The 24382-nt window shown below is 44.7% G+C and overlaps 1 protein-coding gene across 6 annotated transcripts in view; it reads right to left on the reverse strand.

Annotated features, from left to right (window-relative positions):
• PLXNA1 (plexin A1) overlaps nt 1-24382 on the reverse strand; it is a 319346-nt gene that overhangs the window by 63704 nt on the left and 231260 nt on the right. For all 6 annotated transcript variants that reach the window (XM_069736287.1, XM_069736288.1, XM_069736289.1 and 3 more), the window contains exon 10: nt 12152-12352. In XM_069736287.1, the coding sequence (XP_069592388.1) occupies nt 12152-12352 (201 nt within the window). The remainder of the gene's footprint in view (nt 1-12151; nt 12353-24382) is intronic.

Below are 24382 nucleotides of genomic sequence, written 5' to 3' on the forward strand. Positions count from 1 at the left end.
AAATGATTTCCTGAGAGCGGTGGAAATCTGATACGACCTTTGGAAGAAAGGAGGGGTCAAGGCGCAGTATTATAGAGTCATCACGGATAGACAAGTATGGTTCTCTCATTGAGAGAGCCTGTAATTCTCCTACCCTCCTTGCTGAGGTAATGGCCACTAGAAAAACTGTTTTATAAATCAGATTTTTCTGCGAGCAGGAGGATAATGGTTCAAAGGGTGCACCTGTAAGTCCTTGTAATACCAGGTTCAGGTCCCATAAAGGTACTGTTATTTGTTTTTTAGGATTCATCCTAGAGGCTGATGTCATGAACCTCTTAATCCAGCGATGATTTGCCAGATCCTGGTCAAATATTGAACTGAGTGCGGAAACTTGTACTTTTAGGGTACTCGGCCTGAGGCCTATTTCTAGGCCTTTTTGTAAAAAATCTAGAATTTGCGACAGATTTGGATTAAGAGGATCTGGTACTTCGGGAAGACAAAAGGATGAAAATTTCTTCCAGATTTTATTATATATAGCAATGGTCACCGGTTTCCTTGATTTTTGAAGTGTGGAAACCACTGCTTCTGATAGTCCTTTGGCTCTCAACACCTGGGCTTCAGTAGCCATGCCGCCAGATTCCATTTGTGGACGTCTAGGAGATGTATTGGTCCTTGAGAGAGAAGATTTTCTTCCATCGGAAACTGGAATGGCCCATCCACTTGTAATTCCACAATCAGGTTGTACCAACTCCTCTTTGGCCACAAAGGAGCTACCAATATAGTTGGTGTACGTTCTTCCCGAATCTTCTGCAAGACCTTTGCCAATAACGGAATTGGTGGAAACGCATATGCCAGTCGAAAATTCCATTCCTGGGCCAATGCATCCACTCCTCTGGAGCCGTCTCTGGGGTTTAGGGAGAAGAATGCTTCGACTTTCGCATTTTGCCGAGATGCAAAAAGGTCGATTTCTGGAAGACCCCATTTGTCCACCAGCATTTCGAAACTTTGGTTGCTCAAACCCCATTCCCCAGGGTGAATGTCCTGACGGCTTAGATAATCCGCCTGAGTGTTGGATGAGCCTTTCAGGTGAACTGCTGTCAGGGATAACAGATGTCTTTCTGCCCAGGAACATATTCTGGCAGATAGTTTCTTCAGGTTGTTGTTTTTTGAACTGCCCTGATGTCTGATGTGAGCCACCGTGGTCACATTGTCTGAATATATTCGGACATGATGTCCCTTGATAAGATGACCCCCCATCAGGAGGGCTTCCTCTACAGCTTTTAGTTCTCTGTAGTTGGATGATTTTCTGCTCGTCGATTGATCCCAGAGCCCTTGGAGAGGTGTGTGATTTATCATGGCCCCCCAGCCTCTTTTGCTGGCATCTGTTGTGACCGTAATCAGAGGAATCTGAGACCAACTGACTCCTTTTTGTAAATTTTTCGGAGTCATCCACCATGCCAGAGAGGCCTTGACACAGCCCGGTGTGTATAGTCTCCTGTTCAAAGAACTGGGCTGACCATTCCAATTCTGTAGGATATGTGCCTGAAGAATCCTGGAATGGGCTTGGGCCCAGGGTACCGATTGGATGCAAGCTGTCATCGATCCTAGTAGAGACATGCCTTCTCTGATTGTAGGAGATCTGGTGTCTCTGAACATCTTGACTTTTGATAGTAGAGTTAGACGATGTTCTAAAGGGAGGAAGGACATTTGTCTTGCAGAGTCCAGAAGAACTCCCAGGAATTTTCTGCATTTGGAGGGTCGTAGGTGAGATTTCTCTACATTCGGCACCCATCCCAGAGATGTCAGAATATCGAGGGTCTTTGATACATGAGACTCCAGAGATTGTTTGGTGGGAGCCACTAATAAAAGGTCGTCTAGGTATGGCACTATACAGACGCCTTGCCTCCGGATGAAGGAGACTACTTCCCCCATTACTTTGGAAAAAACTCTTGGAGCAGAGGAGATCCCAAATGGAAGGACGTTGAACTGATAGTGTTCTATCATATGTCCCTTCTGCACTGCAAACTTGAGATATTGGCGATGCCTCTGATGAATGGGGATGTGAAAGTAAGCATCTTTCAAATCGATAGTGGCCATGTAGGAGTGCGGGCTTATCAAGGGAATCGCATTTTTCACTGATTCCATCTTGAATTTCCGGTATTTGACATGCCGGTTGAGGCCCTTCAGATTTATAATAATACGGGACTCGCCCGATGGTTTGGGAACCAGAAATAGACGAGAGTAGTGTCCCCGATCCTTCTCTGATTCCGGAACCTGTGATATCACATTTGACATCTTCAGGGTCCTGAGACCCGACTCTAGAGTGGACTGGTCTTTCATGGAGGGAAGGGAGGTGATTTTTAGACCCCGTGGGGGAGAGGAGATGAGTTCTATTAGAAGACCCTCTTCGATGACCTTGAGGACCCAGGAGCAATTGGTAATTTTTTGCCACTGGGGAATAAAATCTGAGAGTCTCCCCCCCACCGGGTCGAAGTCACCGCTTCTCTTGTTGAGACTGCTGCTGCTGTTGCTGAGGGATAAGGATGTTTCTCCCGCCTCCCTTCGGGTAACTCCATCTCCCAGACTTGCCTTTCCCTCTCTGAGAGGTTTGGCCCTGAAAGGGACGAAAAAACTTCTTTTTGGGAGTTTTTTGCTCTGGGAGGGCTTTCTTTTTATCGGTTGCCTTCTCCAAGATGTCATCCAGGGAAGGTCCGAAGACATAATTACCTTTAAATGGTATGGCGCATAATTTAGACTTGGAGGTGATGTCACCAGACCACATTTTTAACCAAAGCGCCCTTCTAGCCGAATTGGTCTGTACTAATGACCTGGCAGCAATTCTGATGGATTCCATAGAAGAGTCTGCTAGGAAACCCGTGGCTCTAAGGAGACTGGGTAGTGATTCCAATAATTCAGCCCTAGATGTACCTTGGGATATATGAGATTCTAGTTCACCTAACCAACGAAAAAGTGCTCTAGCCACGCAGGTTGAAGCAATGTTGGCTTTGAGGGCTACCGAGGAGGTTTCCCACGATTTTTTTAACAGACTTTCAATTTTTCTGTCCATCGGGTCTTTCAATTGAGACGAGTCTTCGAATGGAAGAGCCGTTCTTTTAGCCACTCTTGCCACCTGTGAATCAACTTTCGGAACATCCCATTTAGTCAGATCTCCTTCTAAGGGGAATCTATGCTTCATCTCAGATGGAGTACTGAGACGTTTTTCAGGAAGTTCCCACTCCTGATCGATCATATCAGATATATTTGAGTGGATCGGGAACCCCACCCGTTTACCCTTGGATATACCGCCAAACATCTGGTCCTGTATGGACTGTGGTTCTGGCTCTTCCTCCAGCCCCATAGTACTGCGTACAGCAGCTACTAAATCCTCAACCCATTCTGAAGAAAAAAGGTATTTCCGAACTTCAGAGGTTATAGGGGACGTAGGTTCCTCCCGTCTACCCGAGGATGAGGCATAGGAGAGGTCTGATTCGGATTCAGAATCCTCCTCCTGGATTTTCCTTTTTTTAGCTGGGGAGGGTGGCTGTGGGGGTGGGGGGGTAAAGGCCGCTAGGGAGGATTGCACCTCTTGTTTGACCAAGGAGCGTATTTCTTCTAATAAAGAAGGTTGCTCTGCCCTGACAATCTTGTCAGTACAGGTCTTGCAGAGTTTTTTCTCCCAAGTTGGTAGCAGCTTAACGTTACAGATGGCACACTTCTTTTTTGTAGTAGTTTTGGGGGTAGACTTTTCTCCCTGCAATGAGAGGGGAGAGAGAGTCATGCTAATAGAAATATCCCAAAAATACCATCTAAGGACCCCTTGTCCCTGCAACACTTACTGTGGCAGGGGCAGCGCTGGGCTCTGCAAGTGCAGGGCAGGTACTGCTCTCCATGATAGGATAGTCTTACCTGCGACGTCTTCTGGCAGGTTTTATGCTCTAAGGCATGTCCCAGCCCCCAGCGATTGGAATTCCTCCTCCCCTCCATGGCCCAGGGTGGAGGACGCCGTCCTGCACGAGATGCCGCCGGCGGAAGTGCCTCTAGGCGCCCAGAGAAGACCGGAAGTGACGCGCGCGATCACTTCCGGGTTGCCAGCGGCATGTGGAGGAGAGGACACCGGAGAGCTCCAGGAGGACTCCGGATAGGAACACTAGCCTGCTTTGCCCTCACGGGGGCGCGGGAAGGCTAGGACCAGGTCCCGAGGACACCGCAGCGCGGCGCGACGGGAGCAGCATAAGCGGGAAGGGGAGGTAAGAAACGACCCCATGCTGCCCGGTTATAATTTCTAGGCAGAGCCTGCATAGCAGTAGTTACCGGCCACCACTGCATACGAAGTAAACCTCTCCTGTCCCATGGGGAACAGGAAAGACACTGGTGAGAGGGAGGTGGGAGGGCCTTTTAACCTCTCCATTTCCTGTTCCCCATTAGGGCAAAGAGGCAACCTCCGTATGCCGTCGTGGAAGGTTACTAGAGAAAATAGTTATATACTCACCCCCTAGGATCCACCGAAGCTCCGGCGGTACACGCACGGCTGCCGCCATCTTACGTTCCCAGGATGCATTGCGAAATTACCCAGATGACTTAGCGGTCTCGCGAGACCGCTAAGTCATCTGGGTAATTTCGCAATGCATCGCCGGGAACGGGAGATGGCGGCAGGCGCGAGCGGCTCGGCGGACTATGGAGGGTGAGAATAGCAGGTTTTTTGTTTGTTTTTTTAAATTATTTTTAACATTACATTTTTTTACTATTGATGCCGCATAGGCAGCATCAATAGTAAAAAGTTGGGGACACACAGGGTTAATAGCAGCGGTTACGGAGTTCGTTACCCGCGGTATAACGCGGTCCGTTACCGCCGGCATTAACCCTGTGTGAGCGGTGACTGGAGGGGAGTATGCGGGCGACGGGCACTGACTGCGGAAAGTAAGGAGCGGCCATTTTCTTCCAGACTGTGCCCGTCGCTGATTGGTCGTGGCTGTTTTGCCGAGACCAATCAGCGACTTGGATTTCCATGACAGACAGAGGCCGCGACCAATGAATATCCGAGATAGAAAGAAGGATAGACGGAAGTGACCCTTAGACAATTATATAGTAGATTATTTATATTATTTACTTCATTATTTGCAATAATAATAACATGTAATAATATGTAATTTTGGGGGCAAAACTATGTATATTGTTGAAAAAATATTGCATTTTAAGTCATTATAATCCTACCGCCATACCATGCAAATATGAAGCTGATGTTTGTTATCGGGCTGCTATGAGCATTGGCGACAGTAGAGACCTGGCACCACATGTTCCCTCAAAACCCCTATAGGGTAAAATGATATCAGCCACTTCCTCTACATCTTAACCATGGTGTATATCTCATTCTACTGGACCTGTGTAGATTAGGATGCACCAAGCATTATTCCTACAGTAATCAATGTAATTTATTTGCACCTTCCACAAATAATGCAGCATTCTCCCCACCGCCACCCGTGACTGCAGGCGCCGCACATGTACATGCAGCTGTGTCCTATTTTCTTTCCTGCAGCTGATGACCTCAGCTCCTTGCAAGCTCCACGGGGCTGGCGGTAACGTACAGGGTGTCTCTGTGGAACCAGGCTGCAATTCATCATCATTTTATCTGCACAAATTTAATTGGATCCTATCAAATTCTCCTGATTCTCCCTCCTCACTTTAAAACGCAGCTACGAGCAGGATAAATGTGACGGCCGCATAGAGAGGGAGAAAGAAAGAGAAAGGCAGAGTGGGGGCACAACAAGGTCTTCACAAGAATTTTATGGGGGGATTTTGCATCTGAAAACAACAGAGAAAACGGAAAAAAAATAATAAAAAGAAACATTACTGCAAAATCAGCCCTAGAAGGATGAAATCGACTCCATGGACAAAGAGCAAATTTCTATTAGTCTTCGATCCTCGAGAGCAAAGCAAATGAACACATTTATATGTAAGATACATATTGCACCCACCTCAATATACAGACACAGCATGAATACAAATACCCCGAGAGCTCACAGAAAGAAGTCCCAGTTATATTCACAGAAGCAGTATTATATTAGTTATATTCTTGTACATAGGAGCAGTAGTATAGTAGTTATATTCTTGTACACAGTGGCCGTATTATAGTAGCTATATTCTTGTACATAGGAGCAGTATTATAGTAGTTATATTCTTGTACATAGGGGCAGTATTATAATAGTTATATTCTTGCACACAGGGGGGCAGTATTATAGTAGTTACCGTATATTCTTGTACATAGGAGCAGTATTATAGTAGTTATATTCTTGTACATAGGAGCAGTAGTATAGTAGTTATATTCTTGTACACAGGGGCCGTATTATAGTAGCTATATTCTTGTACATAGGAGCAGTATTATAGTAGTTATATTCTTGTACATAGGGGCAGTATTATAATAGTTATATTCTTGCACACAGGGGGCAGTATTATAGTAGTTACCGTATATTCTTGTACATAGGAGCAGTATTATAGTAGTTATATTCTTGTACATAGGAGCAGTATTATAGTAGTTATATTCTTGTACATAGGGGCAGTATTATAGTAGTTATATTCTTGCACATAGGAGCAGTATTATAGTAGTTATATTCTTGCACATAGGAGCAGTACTATAGTAGTTATATTCTTGCACATAGGAGCAGTATTATAGTAGTTATATTCTTGCACATAGGAGTAGTATTATAGTAGTTATATTCTTGCACATAGGGGCAGTATTATAGTAGTTATATTCTTGTTTATAGGGGGCAGTATTATAGTAGTTATATTCTTGTACATAGGGGGCAGTATTATAGTAGTAATATTCTTGTACATAGGAGCAGTATAGTAGTGATATTCTTGAACATAGGGGCAGTATTCTAGTAGTTATATTCTTGTACATGGGAAGTATTATAGTAGCTATATTCTTGTACATAGAAGCAGTATTATAGTAGTTATATTCTTGTACATAGGGGGCAGTATTATAGTAATATTCTTGTACATAGGAGCAGTATAGTAGTGATATTCTTAAACATAGGGGCAGTATTATAGTAGTTATATTCTTGTACACAGGGGAAGTATTATAGTAGTTATATTCTTGTACATAGGAGCAGTATTATAGTAGTTATATTCTTGTACATAGGGGGCAGTATTATAGTAATATTCTTGTACATAGGAGCAGTATAGTAGTGATATTCTTGTACACAGGGGCAGTATTATAGTAGTTATATTCTTGTACATAGGGGGCAGTATTATAGTTACCGTATATTCTTGTACATAGGACAGTATTATAGTAGGTATTTTATTGTACATAGGGGGCAGTATAATAGGTTTAATATAAAGTAATTTCTAGTTGTGTAAGAGTTAAGGAAATGCTTAGAGAATTGCTCAATGTACATCAGTAGCTGTATTCGGTCAGGATCAGACTGTTGGATACACAAAGCCAAGAGCCAGCATAGAAAACACAATGCACATGCTGGGAGGTAAGTAGTGCAGAGCAGCCGGAGCGTGCACTCAGAGGAGGGAAGGTGGCTGGCGGGCAGCTTGGAACAGCATCCATCCCCAGAGACACCTTGTCCATCAATACATCAGATCCGTATTTTCTTGGCTGGAGAGCTTTGCAAACACAATTAATCTACTGAGGTTTGGTGAACTGAACTTCTTTCATGGATTTCACACTCTCATTGACCCGACTTCTGCGCTCTCCAAGGCTTTGCATGGAAACTCACAGGGACATCACAAGACCTCCGATTACAGGTTCCTCCAACAAGCAAATTGACCACCTTCCATCTGTTTTATCCCTTTAATGCGCACTGACTCAACAAATGCTGGAGAGAACTGAAGAAATAAAGGAGGATCCCGGCCACCAGGCAAAAGCTCATTAATGTGTAAAACGAGAACAAGCAAATCTGTGTGTGAACAGGTCGGCAACCTCCATGACGGAACCAATCACTAATCCACAACGTGTCTGACAGTCAAATCATTCTGGCTAATTGCAAAACACTGAGGAGAAAGTGGCACTGGTACATGTATTTACTTTCAGAGTTACTGCCCGGTTTATGCTCAAGAGCTGCATTCACAATTCTGTCATTATCATGGGCAAGACCGAAATCTTCTCGTCAGACTCCCAACATACACCACTGACAGCTTAGCTTAATTTTTACAATGCAGGAAGAGGGCGATTCAACATCAGATTACAGTATAAAGCCTGATATAAGGAACAGACATGACATAATGAAAATTAATAGTTAAAGCCCCATGCAGACACTGAACAAGCAGGGAAGCTTTGGAGATTTCAGCTCTGGAGTATAATACAGGATGTAACTCATGATCAGTAATGTATGTACGCAGTGACTGCACCAGCAGAATAGTGAGTGCAGCTCTGGAGTATAATACAGGATGTAACTCAGGATCAGTAATGTAATGTATGTACACAGTGACTGCACCAGCAGAATAGTGAGTGCAGCTCTGTAGTATAATACAGGATGTAACTCAGGATCAGTAATGTAATGTATGTACACAGTGACTGCACCAGCAGAATAGTGAGTGCAGTTCTGGGGTATAATACAGGATGTAACTCAGGATCAGTAATGTAATGTATGTACACAGTGACTGCAGCAGCAGAATAGTGAGTGCAGCTCTGGGGTATAATACAGGAGGTAACTCAGGATCAGTAATGTAATGTATGTACACAGTGACTGCAACAGCAGAATAGTGAGTGCAGCTCTGGATTATAATACAGGATGTAACTCAGGATCAGTAATGTATGTACACAGTGACTGCAGCAGCAGAATAGTGAGTGTAGCTCTGGAGTGTAATACAGGATGTAACTCAGGATCAGTAATGTATGTACACAATGGCTGCACCAGCAGAATAGTGAGTGCAGCTCTGGAGTGTAATACAGGATGTAACTAAGGATCAGTAATGTAATGTATGTACACAGTGACTGCACCAGCAGAATAGTGAGTGCAGTTCTGGGGTATAATACAGGATGTAACTCAGGATCAGTAATGTAATGTATGTACACAGTGACTGCACCAGCAGAATAGTGAGTGCAGCTCGGGAGTATAATACAGGATGTAACTCAGGATCAGTAATGTAATGTATGTACACAGTGACTGCACCAGCAGAATAGTGAGTGCAGCTCTGGAGGGTAATACAGGATGTAACTCAGGATCAGTAATGTAATGTATGTACGCAGTGACTGCACCAGCAGAATAGTGAGTGCAGCTCTGGAGGATAATACAGGATGTAACTCAGGATCAGTAATGTAATGTATGTACACAGTGACTGCACCAGCAGAATAGTGAGTGCAGCTCGGGAGTATAATACAGGATGTAACTCAGGATCAGTAATGTATGTACACAGTGACTCCACCAGCAGAATAGTGAGTGCAGCTCTGGGGTATAATACAGGATGTAACTCAGGATCAGTAATATAATGTATGTACACAGTGACTGCACCATCAGAATAGTGAGTGCAGCTCTGTAGTCTAATACAGGATGTAACTCAGGATCAGTAATGTAATGTATGTGCATAGTGACTGCACCAGCAGAATAGTGAGTGCAGCTCTGGGGTATAATACAGGAGGTAACTCAGGATCAGTAATGTAATGTATGTACACAGTGACTGCAGCAGCAGAATAGTGAGTGTAGCTCTCGAGTGTAACACAGGATGTAACTCAGGATCAGTAATGTATGTACACAGTGACTGCACCAGCAGAATAGTGAGTGCAGTTCTGGGGTATAATACAGGATGTAACTCAGGATCAGTAATGTAATATATGTACACAGTGACTGCACCAGCAGAATAGTGAGTGCAGCTCTGGGGTATAATACAAGAGGTAACTCGGGATCAGTAATGTAATGTATGTACACAGTGACTGCACCAGCAGAATAGTGAGTGCAGCTCTGGGGTATAATACAGGATGTAACTCAGGATCACTAATGTAATGTATGTACACAGTGACTGCAGCAGCAGAATAGTGAGTGTAGCTCTGGAGTGTAATACAGGATGTAACTCAGGATCAGTAATGTATGTACACAGTGACTGCACCAGCAGAATAGTGAGTGCAGCTCGGGAGTATAATACAGGATGTAATTCAGGATCAGTAATGTAATGTATGTACACAGTGACTGCACCAGCAGAATAGTGAGTGCAGCTCTGGGGTATAATTAAATACAGGATGTGACTCAGGATCAGTACTGTAATGTATGTACACAGTGACTGCACCAGCAGAATAGTGAGTGCAGCTCTGGGGTATAATACAGGATGTAACTCAGGATCAGTACAATTACTGTAATGTGCCGTGTTAGATGTGTGTTCTGTGTAGCACACTAAAGATCCCTATAAGCTGTAAAGATGTGTATGGACCACCGGGACCAGTCATCCTGTAAAATATTGCACTGAGCAGCATATAACAAGTGACTTAAACACAATTATTGACCTTCATAACAGCACAGCAGAAAACAGACATCCACCAAATCCCCCATGACGGCTACAGCTCACATCCAATATCCAAGAAAACAGTGCAAAACCAGGGTTTAGGTCCCAGCATTGCACAGACAGGAGACACAGGACGGCACAGATGGACGGACGCGCAACGTTCTGTCCAGTTACACAAGTTTGGCTGGATCACAGAGACGTGCAGATCCCAGAGATCATCTCCTCGGTTTGGGTTACATTCCCGTGTTTTACATTTTGCTCTTTCCTGTTTTGCATTAATTTGCTGCAGTTTTGTAATCATAAAATCCCGTCTGTACCTCTGGGAAATAAACACTATGTAAATAGGTTTATTAGGAGGAAAACAACACTGAAACGGGCCCGTCCTGTGCATAAGGACTGGAAGCTACACACAGCATATGGTGAAGAGAGGTATCAGCTACCGATGAGACAGATAGACAGACAGATAGGTAGATAGACAGACAGACAGACAGACGGATACATACGGTAGATAATAGATGCATAGATAAGACAGATAGATACATAGATAATATATAGATAATAGATACATAGAATAGACAGATAGACAATAGATGATAGATAGACAGATAGATACACAGATACATAAATAATAGATACATAGATAAGACAGATAGATACACAGATAGATACATAGATAATATATATACAGTAGATAATAGATACATAGATAATAGATCGATAGACAATAAATAGATGGACAATAGATGATAGATAGATAATAGATCGATAGACAATAAATGATAGATCGATAGATAATAGATACATAGATAATAGATAGATAGATAAGACAGATAGATACACAGATACATAGATAATATATAGATAATAGATACATAGATAATAGATCGATAGACAAATAGATGGACAATAGATGATAGATAATAGATACATAGATAATAGATAGATAGAGACCCTTCTCCTATCCATGTAATCCCATCAGAGAATTATCTGCCCTTATTGATTACGGGGAGTCGGCGCTGTCATCTCTATGAATCGTCTGCTGCTGCTGGTCCGTCATCACTTGTGAGTGCGGTGATAAACCCCCCAGACACATTTACACCCTTAAAGCAATGAGTCATTAAATTGCTTGTGAAATCAGTGACTTGGGTCATATGACTCCAAAGAGGGGGGGAAAAAGGAGATATACGGTAACCATATCAGTGACGGCAAACCCCGGGATTACGGGTCACCTTATTTCTTGACAGGATCTGTGATTGAAGCTCCTATTGCTTAGATGGGTGTTTCAGAAGAAATGCCATAGACGTCCCATAGATTCGGTTCCCTATATGCGCGCATCTTTCAAATGAATGATATAGCACATACAAAAATTAGTGAGCAGCACTCACCTGATCGATTGGCAGCAGCTCCAGTGGTCACCGCGGATCAATGTATACTTACTGCATTGAAGGCGTGCAGCACATCTACATGACAGCTGCAGCCAATCTCTGGCCTGAATGTTGTACATTCACCACTAAGGCCGGTGACTGTCTGCAGCGGCCCTGCGAGTGATGCAGCCAAGTCATCAAACACCAGCGGTGACCACTGGAGCAGTGGATTTACCAGGTTGAGTGTTGGTTATTTACATATTTTGATCCATTTCCTGCTATTTTGGCCAAGTATGAGACAACTTCTTTGCACACAGTAAGACGCTCAGCTGGGTAGTAAGGATCATGCAATGTGCAGAGCTGCCACTTACCGAGGTGTTCTGGCACTGAATGCTGGTGCTGTTGAAGCGCAGCGCCGTGACCCGCGTCACACTGCCCGGGATGTGGAAGATGCACTCGTAATTGCGCTGCCCGGACTGCGGCTGGGGAAGGTTCTTGGCGGTCAGTGTGATCGGCTTCACCACTCCGACTGGGATGTAGATCTGAGTTGATGGAAGGATCTGCGGACAGTCCTGTAGGAGAGAGGACAGTGTGTATCATCACCTGGACGAGTCCATGTCATCTGTTCTAAATCAGCTGTTACGGACCTAAATCCCTCCGAGCCTGGATTATAACCAAAGCGGAGTACAGCACAGACATTTAATAGGTAAGGTCCTTTAAAAGAGCAATGGAGGCCAGTCTGGCAATATGGACAATACCATGAAATATCCACCTACATGTATAAGAAGAATATGGAAATCTGAGAAAATAACCTTGGTTGATTTTTGCTGTGGAGGGAAAACCTACAACGATTGTCCTGTGCTTACCACACACAGCAAATGTCCAATCCATCATTATTGAAAAAGCAATCTATTGATTCACTAGGAAGCACAATCAAGACAGAGGCATCGAGGTCACTGACCTTAAAGGAGCGGTACACCTAAAGCTAACGGCTTATAACTGTAAACCACAAGACCTGCAAGAGACGCCGCCAAGATTTATATACATTCTTGAAGAAACGTACATCTAGAAGTGGAGATTCCCCCGGTACCTGTCATACGTCTGCGAGCAATGCTGATCCGCGCCCCATTCTGGGACACAGGAGAGGGTCCCACATCAAAGGTTTTCCCCCTATGACATCCACATATGCTGACAAGAGATATGAGCAGGAACGGTCTTGATAGGAAATTCCCTTTCACGCCATTATTGAGAATCTATCACTTGCCATAAATTTTGCAGGCTTCATTACACAACAGTAATGCATCAATTATGGCAAAAAAAAGTCACCGATGTAACGTACCCTGTGGTTATTAAAGAGGATCTGGCACTTAGAAAACTAGAGAAGCCAAAGATAAAAGTTCAAAGGTTCTCCAGCTAGGACTCAGTTTTTGCAAGCAATTTAGACCCCGGGATGGAGACCACCGCTATAGAGGAGATTCAATGTTGTGAGAATCGTTGTGGTCTGGGGAGATAAGATGTCTGCTCCAACCTTCAGTCATACATTTGTTAGAGCCGCCTCAAAATGAGACAAACCTCTCCCCATGAGATCTGAAGGGATCATACATGGAATGGACGTCTCCTTGTCAAATACAAACATGTACTGTTTTTAAAGTTCCCATATCACAACAAAGAAATAACAGGTCTGGTTGGTGGATATTGTCTAAAGGTGCAAGGACGGGCAGACGTTCTTTGCATATTGGGGGAGTCCTGAATGTAGAAGTCGGGGAAGAGAAGGATAAGGAATGTTGGTTCATACGCCAGATGCACTGCACCGAGCAAAAAAAAGCGCGGTCAGCTCAGCCGAGTATCAATGGGCACAGAGGAGTGAGGCAGAATAGCTGTAAAGAGGACCTGGTGTGGATTTCACTGTTCTCCTGAATCCCGCGTGGTTCTTCTTTTGCTCCTGCCTCTCTCCGTTCATGAGATATGGCCTCCTCTTCCCTGTATGTCAATATAATCTTATATTTTAGCCAACATTTTCTCAGGATATAGATCTAGTCTTGTAAACCCCTTAACGACCGCTGATACGCCTTTTAATGGCGGCAGTTAAGGGCACTTATTCCTCAGCTCCGCTTTTTAACGGCACTGAGAAATAAGGGTATAGCACCCCCAGAGTTAGAAAATCTCTGGGGTCTTCGCTACCCTGAATATGACCAGGGCCGGTTTTTACAGTTCCCTGTCATGTGATCGCTGTTATTCACCAAGTAACGATGATCACAAAATAAATAAAAAATAAAGTCTGATTTATAATTCATTTCCATCTCCTCTGATGTGATTTAACATATCAGAGAAGAGAGAAATGGGGTCCACCAAGCTCCTCCGATACCTCCACTATGCCCGGCCCCCTTCTGAGTTTTTCCATTCTTTGCAGTAAGGGATAGGGTTGGGGTTATAGTTGGAGTTTTTGAAAAGTAAAAAAAAAATGATGATCATATGACGGCTAGTGTTGAGCGCTAGTGCTCACTACTCGAGTTTGCATCGGGTGTCGAATTTGCATCGGGGGCACAGGTACGCACGCACAGAGTATCACGGAACCCCACAGTTTTTGTTTGGGTGTCTAACAGCCGCAAGACATGCGTGGCAGGGACTCAAGCAGGTCACTCGAGCACCCGCGATATTCGGTGCATACCCGAGAACCCGATGCAAACTGGAGTAGCGAGCTCTTGCGCTCAACACTAATGACAACATATTTAATATGACAACCTAAGGTTATCAAAATATTTAGAATTGAGAGTCCTCAGTGGCTGATACCTTTTAATGGCTAACTGAAAAGATGGTAAATTGCAAGCTTACGAGACTACACAGGTCCCTTCATCAGGCTGGGAATAATACAAATTAGTAGTAGTCTCGAAAGCTGCAATTTATTACCATCTTTTCAGTTAGCCATTAAAAGGTATCAACCACTGAGGACTCTCAATTCTAAATATTTTTCTATCTACTGCCTAACACGGTACCAAGATATATATCTTTCCTATAACCTAACGTTATCAAATTCTGTGTAGCACCCTTGGGTTCAAAATGCTCAATACCCCCGGATAAAATCCTTGAGAAGTGTAGTTAACCTGGTGTCACTTGTGGGGGGTTTCCACTGTTTTGGTACATCGGGGCAGCACGGTGGCGCAGTGGTTAGCACAGCAGCCTTGCAGCGCTGGAGTCCTGGGTTCAAACCCCACCAAGGACAACATCTGCAAAGAGTTTGTATGTTCTCTCCATGTTTGCGTGGGTTTCCTCCGGGCACTCCGGTTTCCTCCCACATTCAAAAAGACATACTGTGAGCCCCATTGGGGACAGTGATGATAATGTGTGCAAACTGTAAAGCGCTGCGGAATATGTTAGCGCTATATAAAAATAAAGATTATCATTATTATTATTATCAGGGGGTCTCCAAACGCGACATGGCGTCCTCTCTCGATTACAGCCAATTTGGCATTCAAAAAGTCAGAACGGCGCTCCTTCCCTTCCGAGCCCTGGCGTGTGCCCCAACAGTGGCTTTCCCCCACATTCGGGGTATCGGTATACTCTGGAGAAATTGCACAACAAATTTTGGGGTTGATTTTCTCCGTTTAGCGCCCAGCGCTAGCGGATTGCGCTAACGCAATGTGATATAAAGGGGTCGCGTTAGCAGCGTCCGCGGCGCGCCACAAAACACCGGCACATCGCTAGCGCGTGCCAAAAATGGCACGCGCTAGTGATGCGCGTCCCCATTGCTGTTAATGGGTGCGCTAACGGACGCGTTGCACGGCGTTAATTTCGCCGTGCAACGCTGTCCGTTAGCACGGTCCCATTAACGCAATGGGAACCTAGCCTAACAAGATAAAGCCCGGCGACCATTGTCCCAACAGGCCAAAGCCCCCAACAATACGCAGTTCCTACCAACTGCTGGGTTTCCAAGCGTCACGAATATGATCTTAAGTCAATGATTTGGTGCAGAACTCCACATCTTATGCCAACAAAACTGGGACACCAGCTCGCTGCGTTCATTCAGTGGCCTCAGTAAGAAGTGAAACGTGTGGCTTATGCTCCATCCAACATCTAACGAAGAGATGAGAAGTGCTAACCACCGCATACATAATGTGCCAGGATACCCGTATGGTTCATCTTAGAGTCATTTGTACCACATCCGGCAGATGCAAGCTGTTGGGAGTCTGTCGAGCATGCTGGAAGGAGAGGGGTTATCTATCATTTACTCTTCTGCAATCTCATCGTGAGCCTTCTCCTGATCATCAATGCCGTTGACTTCAGTGCCTTTAAGGTTTTGGCATCGCTCCATCAATACTCATCAGTGGAGAGTTCATCTGTATAAATGATCATCTAAGATAAGAAGCCAAGGCTACAAATCTGAATGGTGCGGCCACCATTTAACCCTCGGCATCTAGTGACAAGCTCTCGGCGATTCCAAATACCGTATTAATCCTTCTTTCAGAGGAAGTAATTCAGCAACTCACAACGCGTTCGATGCCGTAATAATGATGATGATGATAGTAGAGCAGGTTAAATGGATGAGCTGCGGTCTCCATTGTATTGATTCAGCAAACAAGAAGGATATCCTATGATCTAGCTAATAACCCAGTAATAATACTGCGGCAACATAAAATGAGCTGCAATATGCAGAATCCAAGAGCCAATCCCTGTGTGACCCTCACAGTAGTGAGAACCTAAAGGAAGCAGCCATCAATGGTTATTACACTGCGTTGTGAGAACCCGTTTAACGGACTACGTTACACCGCAGCATAACGCGGTGTAACGTAGTCCATTAACACCGCCATAACTTTCAATGGCGGACGCATTGCTAGCGCACGCCCACAATGGGCGTGCGCAAGCGATGTGCCGTCATTGAGTGACGGACCCGAGACGCGGGCTGCAGCGTTTCCAGGTCCGTCACTGCTAGCGCAGATGGAGCTAGCAGATGCTCCATCTGCGCTAGTGCAGTGCCAAAGTCAGCACTTGCGTTACTGCAGTCCGTTTAACGGATTTGTTGAACGAACTGCACAACACAAGTGTGAACCTAGCCTTACATGTAGGCCCAACTCTTACTCAGACTAGATTCCAAGTCACAGAAGATGCTTCTCAGTATTTCTTACAGGAATATAACTACTATAATACTGCTCCTATGTACAAGAATATAACTACTATAATACTGCTCCTATGTACAAGAATATAGCTCCTATGTACAAGAATATAACTACTATAATACTGCCCCTATGTACAAAAATATAACTACTATAATACTGCCCCCTATGTACAAGAATATAACTACTATAAAACTGCCCCCTATGTACAAGAATATAACTACTATAATACTGCCCCCTATGTACAAGAATATAACTACTATAATACTGCCCCCTATGTACAAGAATATAACTACTATAATACTGCTCCTATGTACAAGAATATAACTACTATAATACTGCCCCCTATGTACAAGAATATAACTACTATAATACTGCCCCCTATGTACAAGAATATAACTACTATAATACTGCCCCCTATGTACAAGAATATAACCACTATAATACTGCCCCTATGTACAAGATTATAACTACTACAATGCTGCTTCCTATGTAAAAGAATAACTACTATACTGCCCCTTGTGTACAAGAATATAACTACTATAATACTGCTATGTACAAGAATATATCCTACTATAATACTGCCCCATGTACAAGAATATAACTACTATAATAATGTCTCCTATGTATAAGAATATAACTACTATAATACTGCCCCCTATGTACAAGAATATAACTATAATACTGCCCCTATGTACAAGAATATAACTACTATAATACTGCTCCCTATGTACAAGAATATAACTACTATAATACTGCTCCCTATGTACAAGAACATAACTACTATAATACTGCCCCTATGTACAAGAATATAACTACTACAATGCTGCTTCCTATGTAAAAGAATAACTACTATACTGCCCCTTGTGTACAAGAAAATAACTACTATAATACTGCTATGTACAAGAATATATCCTACTATAATACTGCCCCATGTACAAGAATATAACTACTATAATAATGTCTCCTATGTACAAGAATATAACTACTATAATACTGCTCCTATGTAAAAGAATATAACTACTATAATACTGTCTCCTATGTACAAGAATATAACTACTATAATACTGTCTCTATGTACAAGAATATAACTACTGTAATACTGCCCCTATGTACAAGAATATAACTACTATAATACTGCCCCTATGTACAAGAATATAACTACTATAATACTGCCCCTATGTACAAGAATATAACTACTATAATATTGCTCTTATATACAATATAATTACTATAATACTGCCCCTATGTACAATAATATAACTGCCATAACACTGCTCTTATTTCAAAATGTAACTTTTTTCTCTTTCATGTTACTCTGCAGTTGACACTGAGTATCTTAGATTTATTCTCTTATATCTTCACCCAATTTTTACACCTAAGGCATTAGTGCGGCACTTGATGCTTTTCCTTTATGCAAGAGAACGGCATAATGGTAGCAGAAGGCGAAGCGTGACAAAAATAAATATAAAAATTAAAAAAAAATTTCCGCTTACTCCTATGTCTGGAAACCAAAGTTCGGCAAGCAGGGATGGGGGAGCAGATGGTCACAGATTATCTTGAACGGGATCAGCGCATTTCTGCGCGTTTCACACTCATCGCGCCTGGCACGAGAGCAAAGCCACGAGGAGGGCGAAAGGAAAAAGGATAGACAGCGATCACCCCGGATAATCTGGAACCATCTGGGCACTAGTGCGAGGCCACAGCTGCACTAATAAAATGGGGGTTCATCATGAGAATTGCCCCCATGTATAAAAAACAGCCTATTCAGAGGATAAACAGAAATTATCCAACCTCCGGCTCTGTAGATGTTGCAGAACTACTACTCCCAGCAACAGCTGGGCTATTGGAAATGAGACAGTGAGCGAGTATAAAACACTGACTACTAAATTACCCTAGGACTGATCTGTCTGCTCGTCTGTGTTCAGGGACCTGACAAGCAAAAACAGCGCGCTTCCCTCCGGGGCTTTAGAATCAGCACAAAAACCCTGATGCAACTCACAGAGCCTTATTACATGGTCAACCCATCCGGGACGAGGTCAGCAGAGAGCGCCGGGAGCCCCGGAGACAGGAGTGTCGAGGGCTAAGTACAGGGGCAGGCTCCGCCGCAGGAGCAGATAATAACATGTTATGATGCAGAGAGGCCTACAGGCAAATAACCATGAGATCTGCAGCAGGGGAGGGGGTCCCAGGAGCAGGACATTTTAGAAAGGGTCTAGGGACATCAAATGTGACAAGTGCTGGATGATAATCGACCTTTACAATAAAAAAATGCAATCGTTCAAAAAAAATTAAGAAATTGGCGAAAGAGTCGTGACCACAAAGACAAGTTTGATCTCGGGATGCCCCACTGTACCACCCGCTGGTCGTTCATGGTACTGCACATTATGAGATTTTTTTAAACATATTTGTGCTTTTTTTTTTTTTTTTTTTATAGATTTTTTGATTGGCCTGATTATGGATCATTACGAACAATTCTTGGCACTTCTGCATATCATCTATAGGAAGGACCCACCAGTTAGTCGACAGTCGTACATTTTAATGGCCCACCGTGGGACAAGAGCACAATAATTTTCACATGCATAGGGTTGAATGATGCACAAAGATATTAAAAAGGATGCTGATTTTTGCAATTATCCTCAACAAAAAAAACAAACAAAAAAAAAAAAAAAAATCGAAAATATCCTGCTTGATCCTCTAGATGTTTTTTTGTTTTTTTGTTACTGCAAACAGGGAAAAGGGGAGAAGCTCCTACTGCAGACCGTTGTCTGTATAACAGTGCATAAGTCACACTCCTCCATGCGAAATCTCATTTATACATGAAATTTCTTTGCAACGTTTTGTAGAATATCCTGAAGACGTGAGGGCTGGAATTTGCTTTGCTTTTCCATATTTAGTTCAAGGTGTACTGTCCCTTTAAGACTCCTTTAAGCAGAGTGTCACCCGCTCATGTCCACTAATAGAAGCCTGTCAGCTAATGACATTCATGACACACCGGGCAGCCCCCCGACTTGCCCCCCACAGGTCCTGGACGGCTCTCGATCAGGCCCTATTCATTTGTCACTTGGGTCTGAGCAGGATGCCGGCTTCATTTCGCAGGAGTGGGCACATTAATATTCTTCGCGATGGACGGGAACATAAATCTGGCTCATTGCAAACACCAAACAAAAGAAAATGCAATTTTCAGAAGCTGCAAAATGGCACCGGAGGGACCCTCTCTGGAGGGCCGAGGCGTCACGGGGTAATATTAAGTGGGTGACAGAACCATTGGATTTATGCTCCTCTGGCTTGATTAACTCAGGTGATAAACACAAGAGAGCGTGACTGGAAGGTAAAGCATTAAAGGGGGACAGATCGGGGTCACAGGCGCAGGGCCAGGCATTGCCCCCATGAAGAGCAAGCTCAGCGCCATCTAGAGAGAAGTGCACCTATGTCTGGCTGCATAGACTGCAGTCACCGCTGACTTGTGTCACTACAACTCCCAGCATGCAGCTGTCAGGGCATGCTGGTAACTGTAGTCAATGTTTGTTTCACTGGAGAGGGGGTGCTAAAAGATTCCTCTACAGGGTCCTGCTATTGCTACACCCATGGGTGTCAGGAAGCCTTTATCGTGGAGAAATTAGTTCGTTTTCCAGCAAGTTACCGCACATTAAAGCAGGGGAAAATTATATATATATATACAGTGGGGCAAAAAAGTATTTAGTCAGTCAGCAATAGTGCAAGTTCCACCACTTAAAAAGATGAGAGGCGTCTGTAATTTACATCATAGGTAGACCTCAACTATGGGAGACAAACTGAGAAAAAAAAATCCAGAAAATCACATTGTCTGTTTTTTTAACATTTTATTTGCATATTATGGTGGAAAACAAGTATTTGGTCAGAAACAAAATTTCATCTCAATACTTTGTAATATATCCTTTGTTGGCAATGACAGAGGTCAAACGTTTTCTGTAAGTCTTCACAAGGTTGCCACACACTGTTGTTGGTATGTTGGCCCATTCCTCCATGCAGATCTCCTCTAGAACAGTGATGTTTTTGGCTTTTCGCTTGGCAACACGGACTTTCAACTCCCTCCAAAGGTTTTCTATAGGGTTGAGATCTGGAGACTGGCTAGGCCACTCCAGGACCTTGAAATGCTTCTTACGAAGCCACTCCTTCGTTGCCCTGGCGGTGTGCTTTGGATCATTGTCATGTTGAAAGACCCAGCCACGTTTCATCTTCAATGCCCTTGCTGATGGAAGGAGGTTTGCACTCACAATCTCACGATACATGGCCCCATTCATTCTTTCATGTACCCGGATCAGTCGTCCTGGCCCCTTTGCAGAGAAACAGCCCCAAAGCATGATGTTTCCACCACCATGCTTTACAGTAGGTATGGTGTTTGATGGATGCAAATCAGTATTCTTTTTCCTCCAAACACGACAAGTTGTGTTTCTACCAAACAGTTCCAGTTTGGTTTCATCAGACCATAGGACATTCTCCCAAAACTCCTCTGGATCATCCAAATGCTCTCTAGCAAACTTCAGACGGGCCCGGACATGTACTGGCTTAAGCAGTGGGACACGTCTGGCACTGCAGGATCTGAGTCCATGGTGGCGTAGTGTGTTACTTATGGTAGGCCTTGTTACATTGGTCCCAGCTCTCTGCAGTTCATTCACTAGGTCCCCCCGCGTGGTTCTGGGATTTTTGCTCACCGTTCTTGTGATCATTCTGACCCCACGGGGTGGGATTTTGCGTGGAGCCCCAGATCGAGGGAGATTATCAGTGGTCTTGTATGTCTTCCATTTTCTAATTATTGCTCCCACTGTTGATTTCTTCACTCCAAGCTGGTTGGCTATTGCAGATTCAGTCTTCCCAGCCTGGTGCAGGGCTACAATTTTGTTTCTGGTGTCCTTTGACAGCTCTCTGGTCTTCCCCATAGTGGAGTTTGGAGTCAGACTGTTTGAGGGTTTGCACAGTTGTCTTTTTATACTGATAAGTTTAAACAGGTGCCATTACTACAGGTAATGAGTGGAGGAAAGAGGAGACTCTTAAAGAAGAAGTTACAGGTCTGTGAGAGCCTGAAATCTTGATTGTTTCTGACCAAATACTTATTTTCCACCATAATATGCAAATAAAATGTTCAAAAAACAGACAATGTGATTTTCTGGATTTTTTTTTTCTCAGTTTGTCTCCCATAGTTGAGGTCTACCTATGATGTAAATTACAGACGCCTCTCATCTTTTTAAGTGGTGGAACTTGCACTATTGCTGACTGACTAAATACTTTTTTGCCCCACTGTATACACACACACATACATATATCTATAATATAACGCTGGGAGCGTCACTCTGTCCGAAGCCTCTATAGACTGCGCAAGCGCCGGCGCAGTCTGGGCCTCACAGAGCGACGCTCCCGGGAGATCGCGGTATGCGTAAGCACTGAACGCATACCGCGATCTCCACCGGAGAGTCAGGGACCGCCAGGAGGGAGGGTAAGTATACTCACCTTTCCCGGTTCCAGTGCTGCTTGCGGCTCCGTCTCCCGGCTCCTCTGTTCCCGGCTCCGGAGGGCGCGGACTGCGCAGGCGCCGATTCCTGCTGCCGGAATCGGCGCCTGCGCAGTCCCCGCTTTCCGGCGCCATTTTCTTGAAGACATACCTGCAGTGGAGCCGGACGATAGGTGAGTATGGTATTTTTTTTTTTTTTATATGGCAGCAGCATTCGGGGGCATACACACTGGAGCAGGGGCATATAATACAATGGTGGCGCAGGATGGCAGCAGCACATGACAGAACGGGCGCAGGATGGCCGCAGCACATGACAGAATGGGCGCAGGATGGCCACAGCACATGACAGAACGGGCGCAGGATGGCAGCAGCACATGACAGAACGGGCGCAGGATGGCCGCAGCACATGACAGAACGGGCGCAGGATGGCCGCAGCACATGACAGAACGGGCGCAGGATGGCAGCAGCACATGACAGAACGGGCGCAGGATGGCAGCAGCACATGACAGAACGGGCTCAGGATGGCCGCAGCACATGACAGAACGGGCGCAGGATGGCCGCAGCACATGACAGAACGGCCGCAGGATGGCCGCAGCACATGACAGAACGGGCGCAGGATGGCCGCAGCACATGACAGAACGGGCGCAGGATGGCCGCAGCACAAGACAGAACGGGCTCAGGATGGCCGCAGCACATGACAGAACGGGCGCAGGATGGCCGCAGCACAAGACAGAACGGGCGCAGGATGGCCGCAGCACATGACAGAACGGGCGAAGGATGGCAGCAGCACATGACAGAACGGGCGAAGGATGGCAGCAGCACATGACAGAACGGGCGCAGGATGGCAGCAGCACATGACAGAACGGGCGCAGGATGGCAGCAGCACATGACAGAACGGGCGCAGGATGGGAGCAGCACATGACAGAACGGGCGCAGGATGGCAGCAGCACATGACAGAACGGGCGCAGGATGGCAGCAGCACATGACAGAACGGGCGCAGGATGGCAGCAGCACATGACAGAACGGGCGCAGGATGGCAGCAGCACATGACAGAACGGGCGCAGGATGGCAGCAGCACATGACAGAACGGGCGCAGGATGGCAGCAGCACATGACAGAACGGGCGCAGGATGGCAGCAGCACATGACAGAACGGGCGCAGGATGGGAGCAGCAAATGACAGAACGGGCGCAGGATGGCAGCAGCAAATGACAGGATGGGAGCAGCAAATGACAGAATGGAGGCGCAGGATGGGAGCAGCACATGACAGAACGGGGGCGCAGGATGGGAGCAGCACATGACAGAACGGGGGCGCAGGATGGGAGCAGCACATGACAGGATGGGGGCAGCACATACCAGGATGGAGACCATATACCAATATAAATGCTCGCCACCCGGGCGTAGAACGGGTTCAATAGCTAGTATATATATACACACACACGTATAAAAAAAATCCAAATTGATGTCTTGCCACGGGCACCCAGCTGCCATAAAAAATCTTAAGCTTAAATGTTTTCTAAAAATTGTTTGTTTTTTTTGCCAACAACTATTTCAGTTTCATATATCTAATAACTGTTGGACACAGTAATGTTTCTGCCTTGAAATGAGGCTTATTGTACTAACAGAAAATGTGCAATCTGCATTCAAACAAAATTTGACAGGTGCATAAGTATGGGCACCCCACCAGAAAAGTGACATTAATATTTAGTAGATCCTCCTTTTGAAAAAATAACAGCCTCTAGTCGCTTCTTGTAGCTTTTAATGAGTTCCTGGATCCTGGATGAAGGTATTTTTGACCATTCCTCTTTACAAAACAATTCCAGTTCAGTTAAGTTTGATGGTCGCCGAGCATGGACAGCCCTCTTCAAATGATCCCACAGATGTTCAATGATATTCAGGTCTGGGGACTGGGATGGCCATTCCAGAACAGTGTAATTGTTCCTCTGCATGAATGCCTGAGTAGATTTGGAGCGGTGTTTTGGATCATTGTCTTGCTGAAAGATCCATC

This window comes from Ranitomeya imitator, chromosome 8, assembly GCF_032444005.1.
Source record: "Ranitomeya imitator isolate aRanImi1 chromosome 8, aRanImi1.pri, whole genome shotgun sequence".
NCBI lineage: Eukaryota > Metazoa > Chordata > Amphibia > Anura > Dendrobatidae > Ranitomeya > Ranitomeya imitator.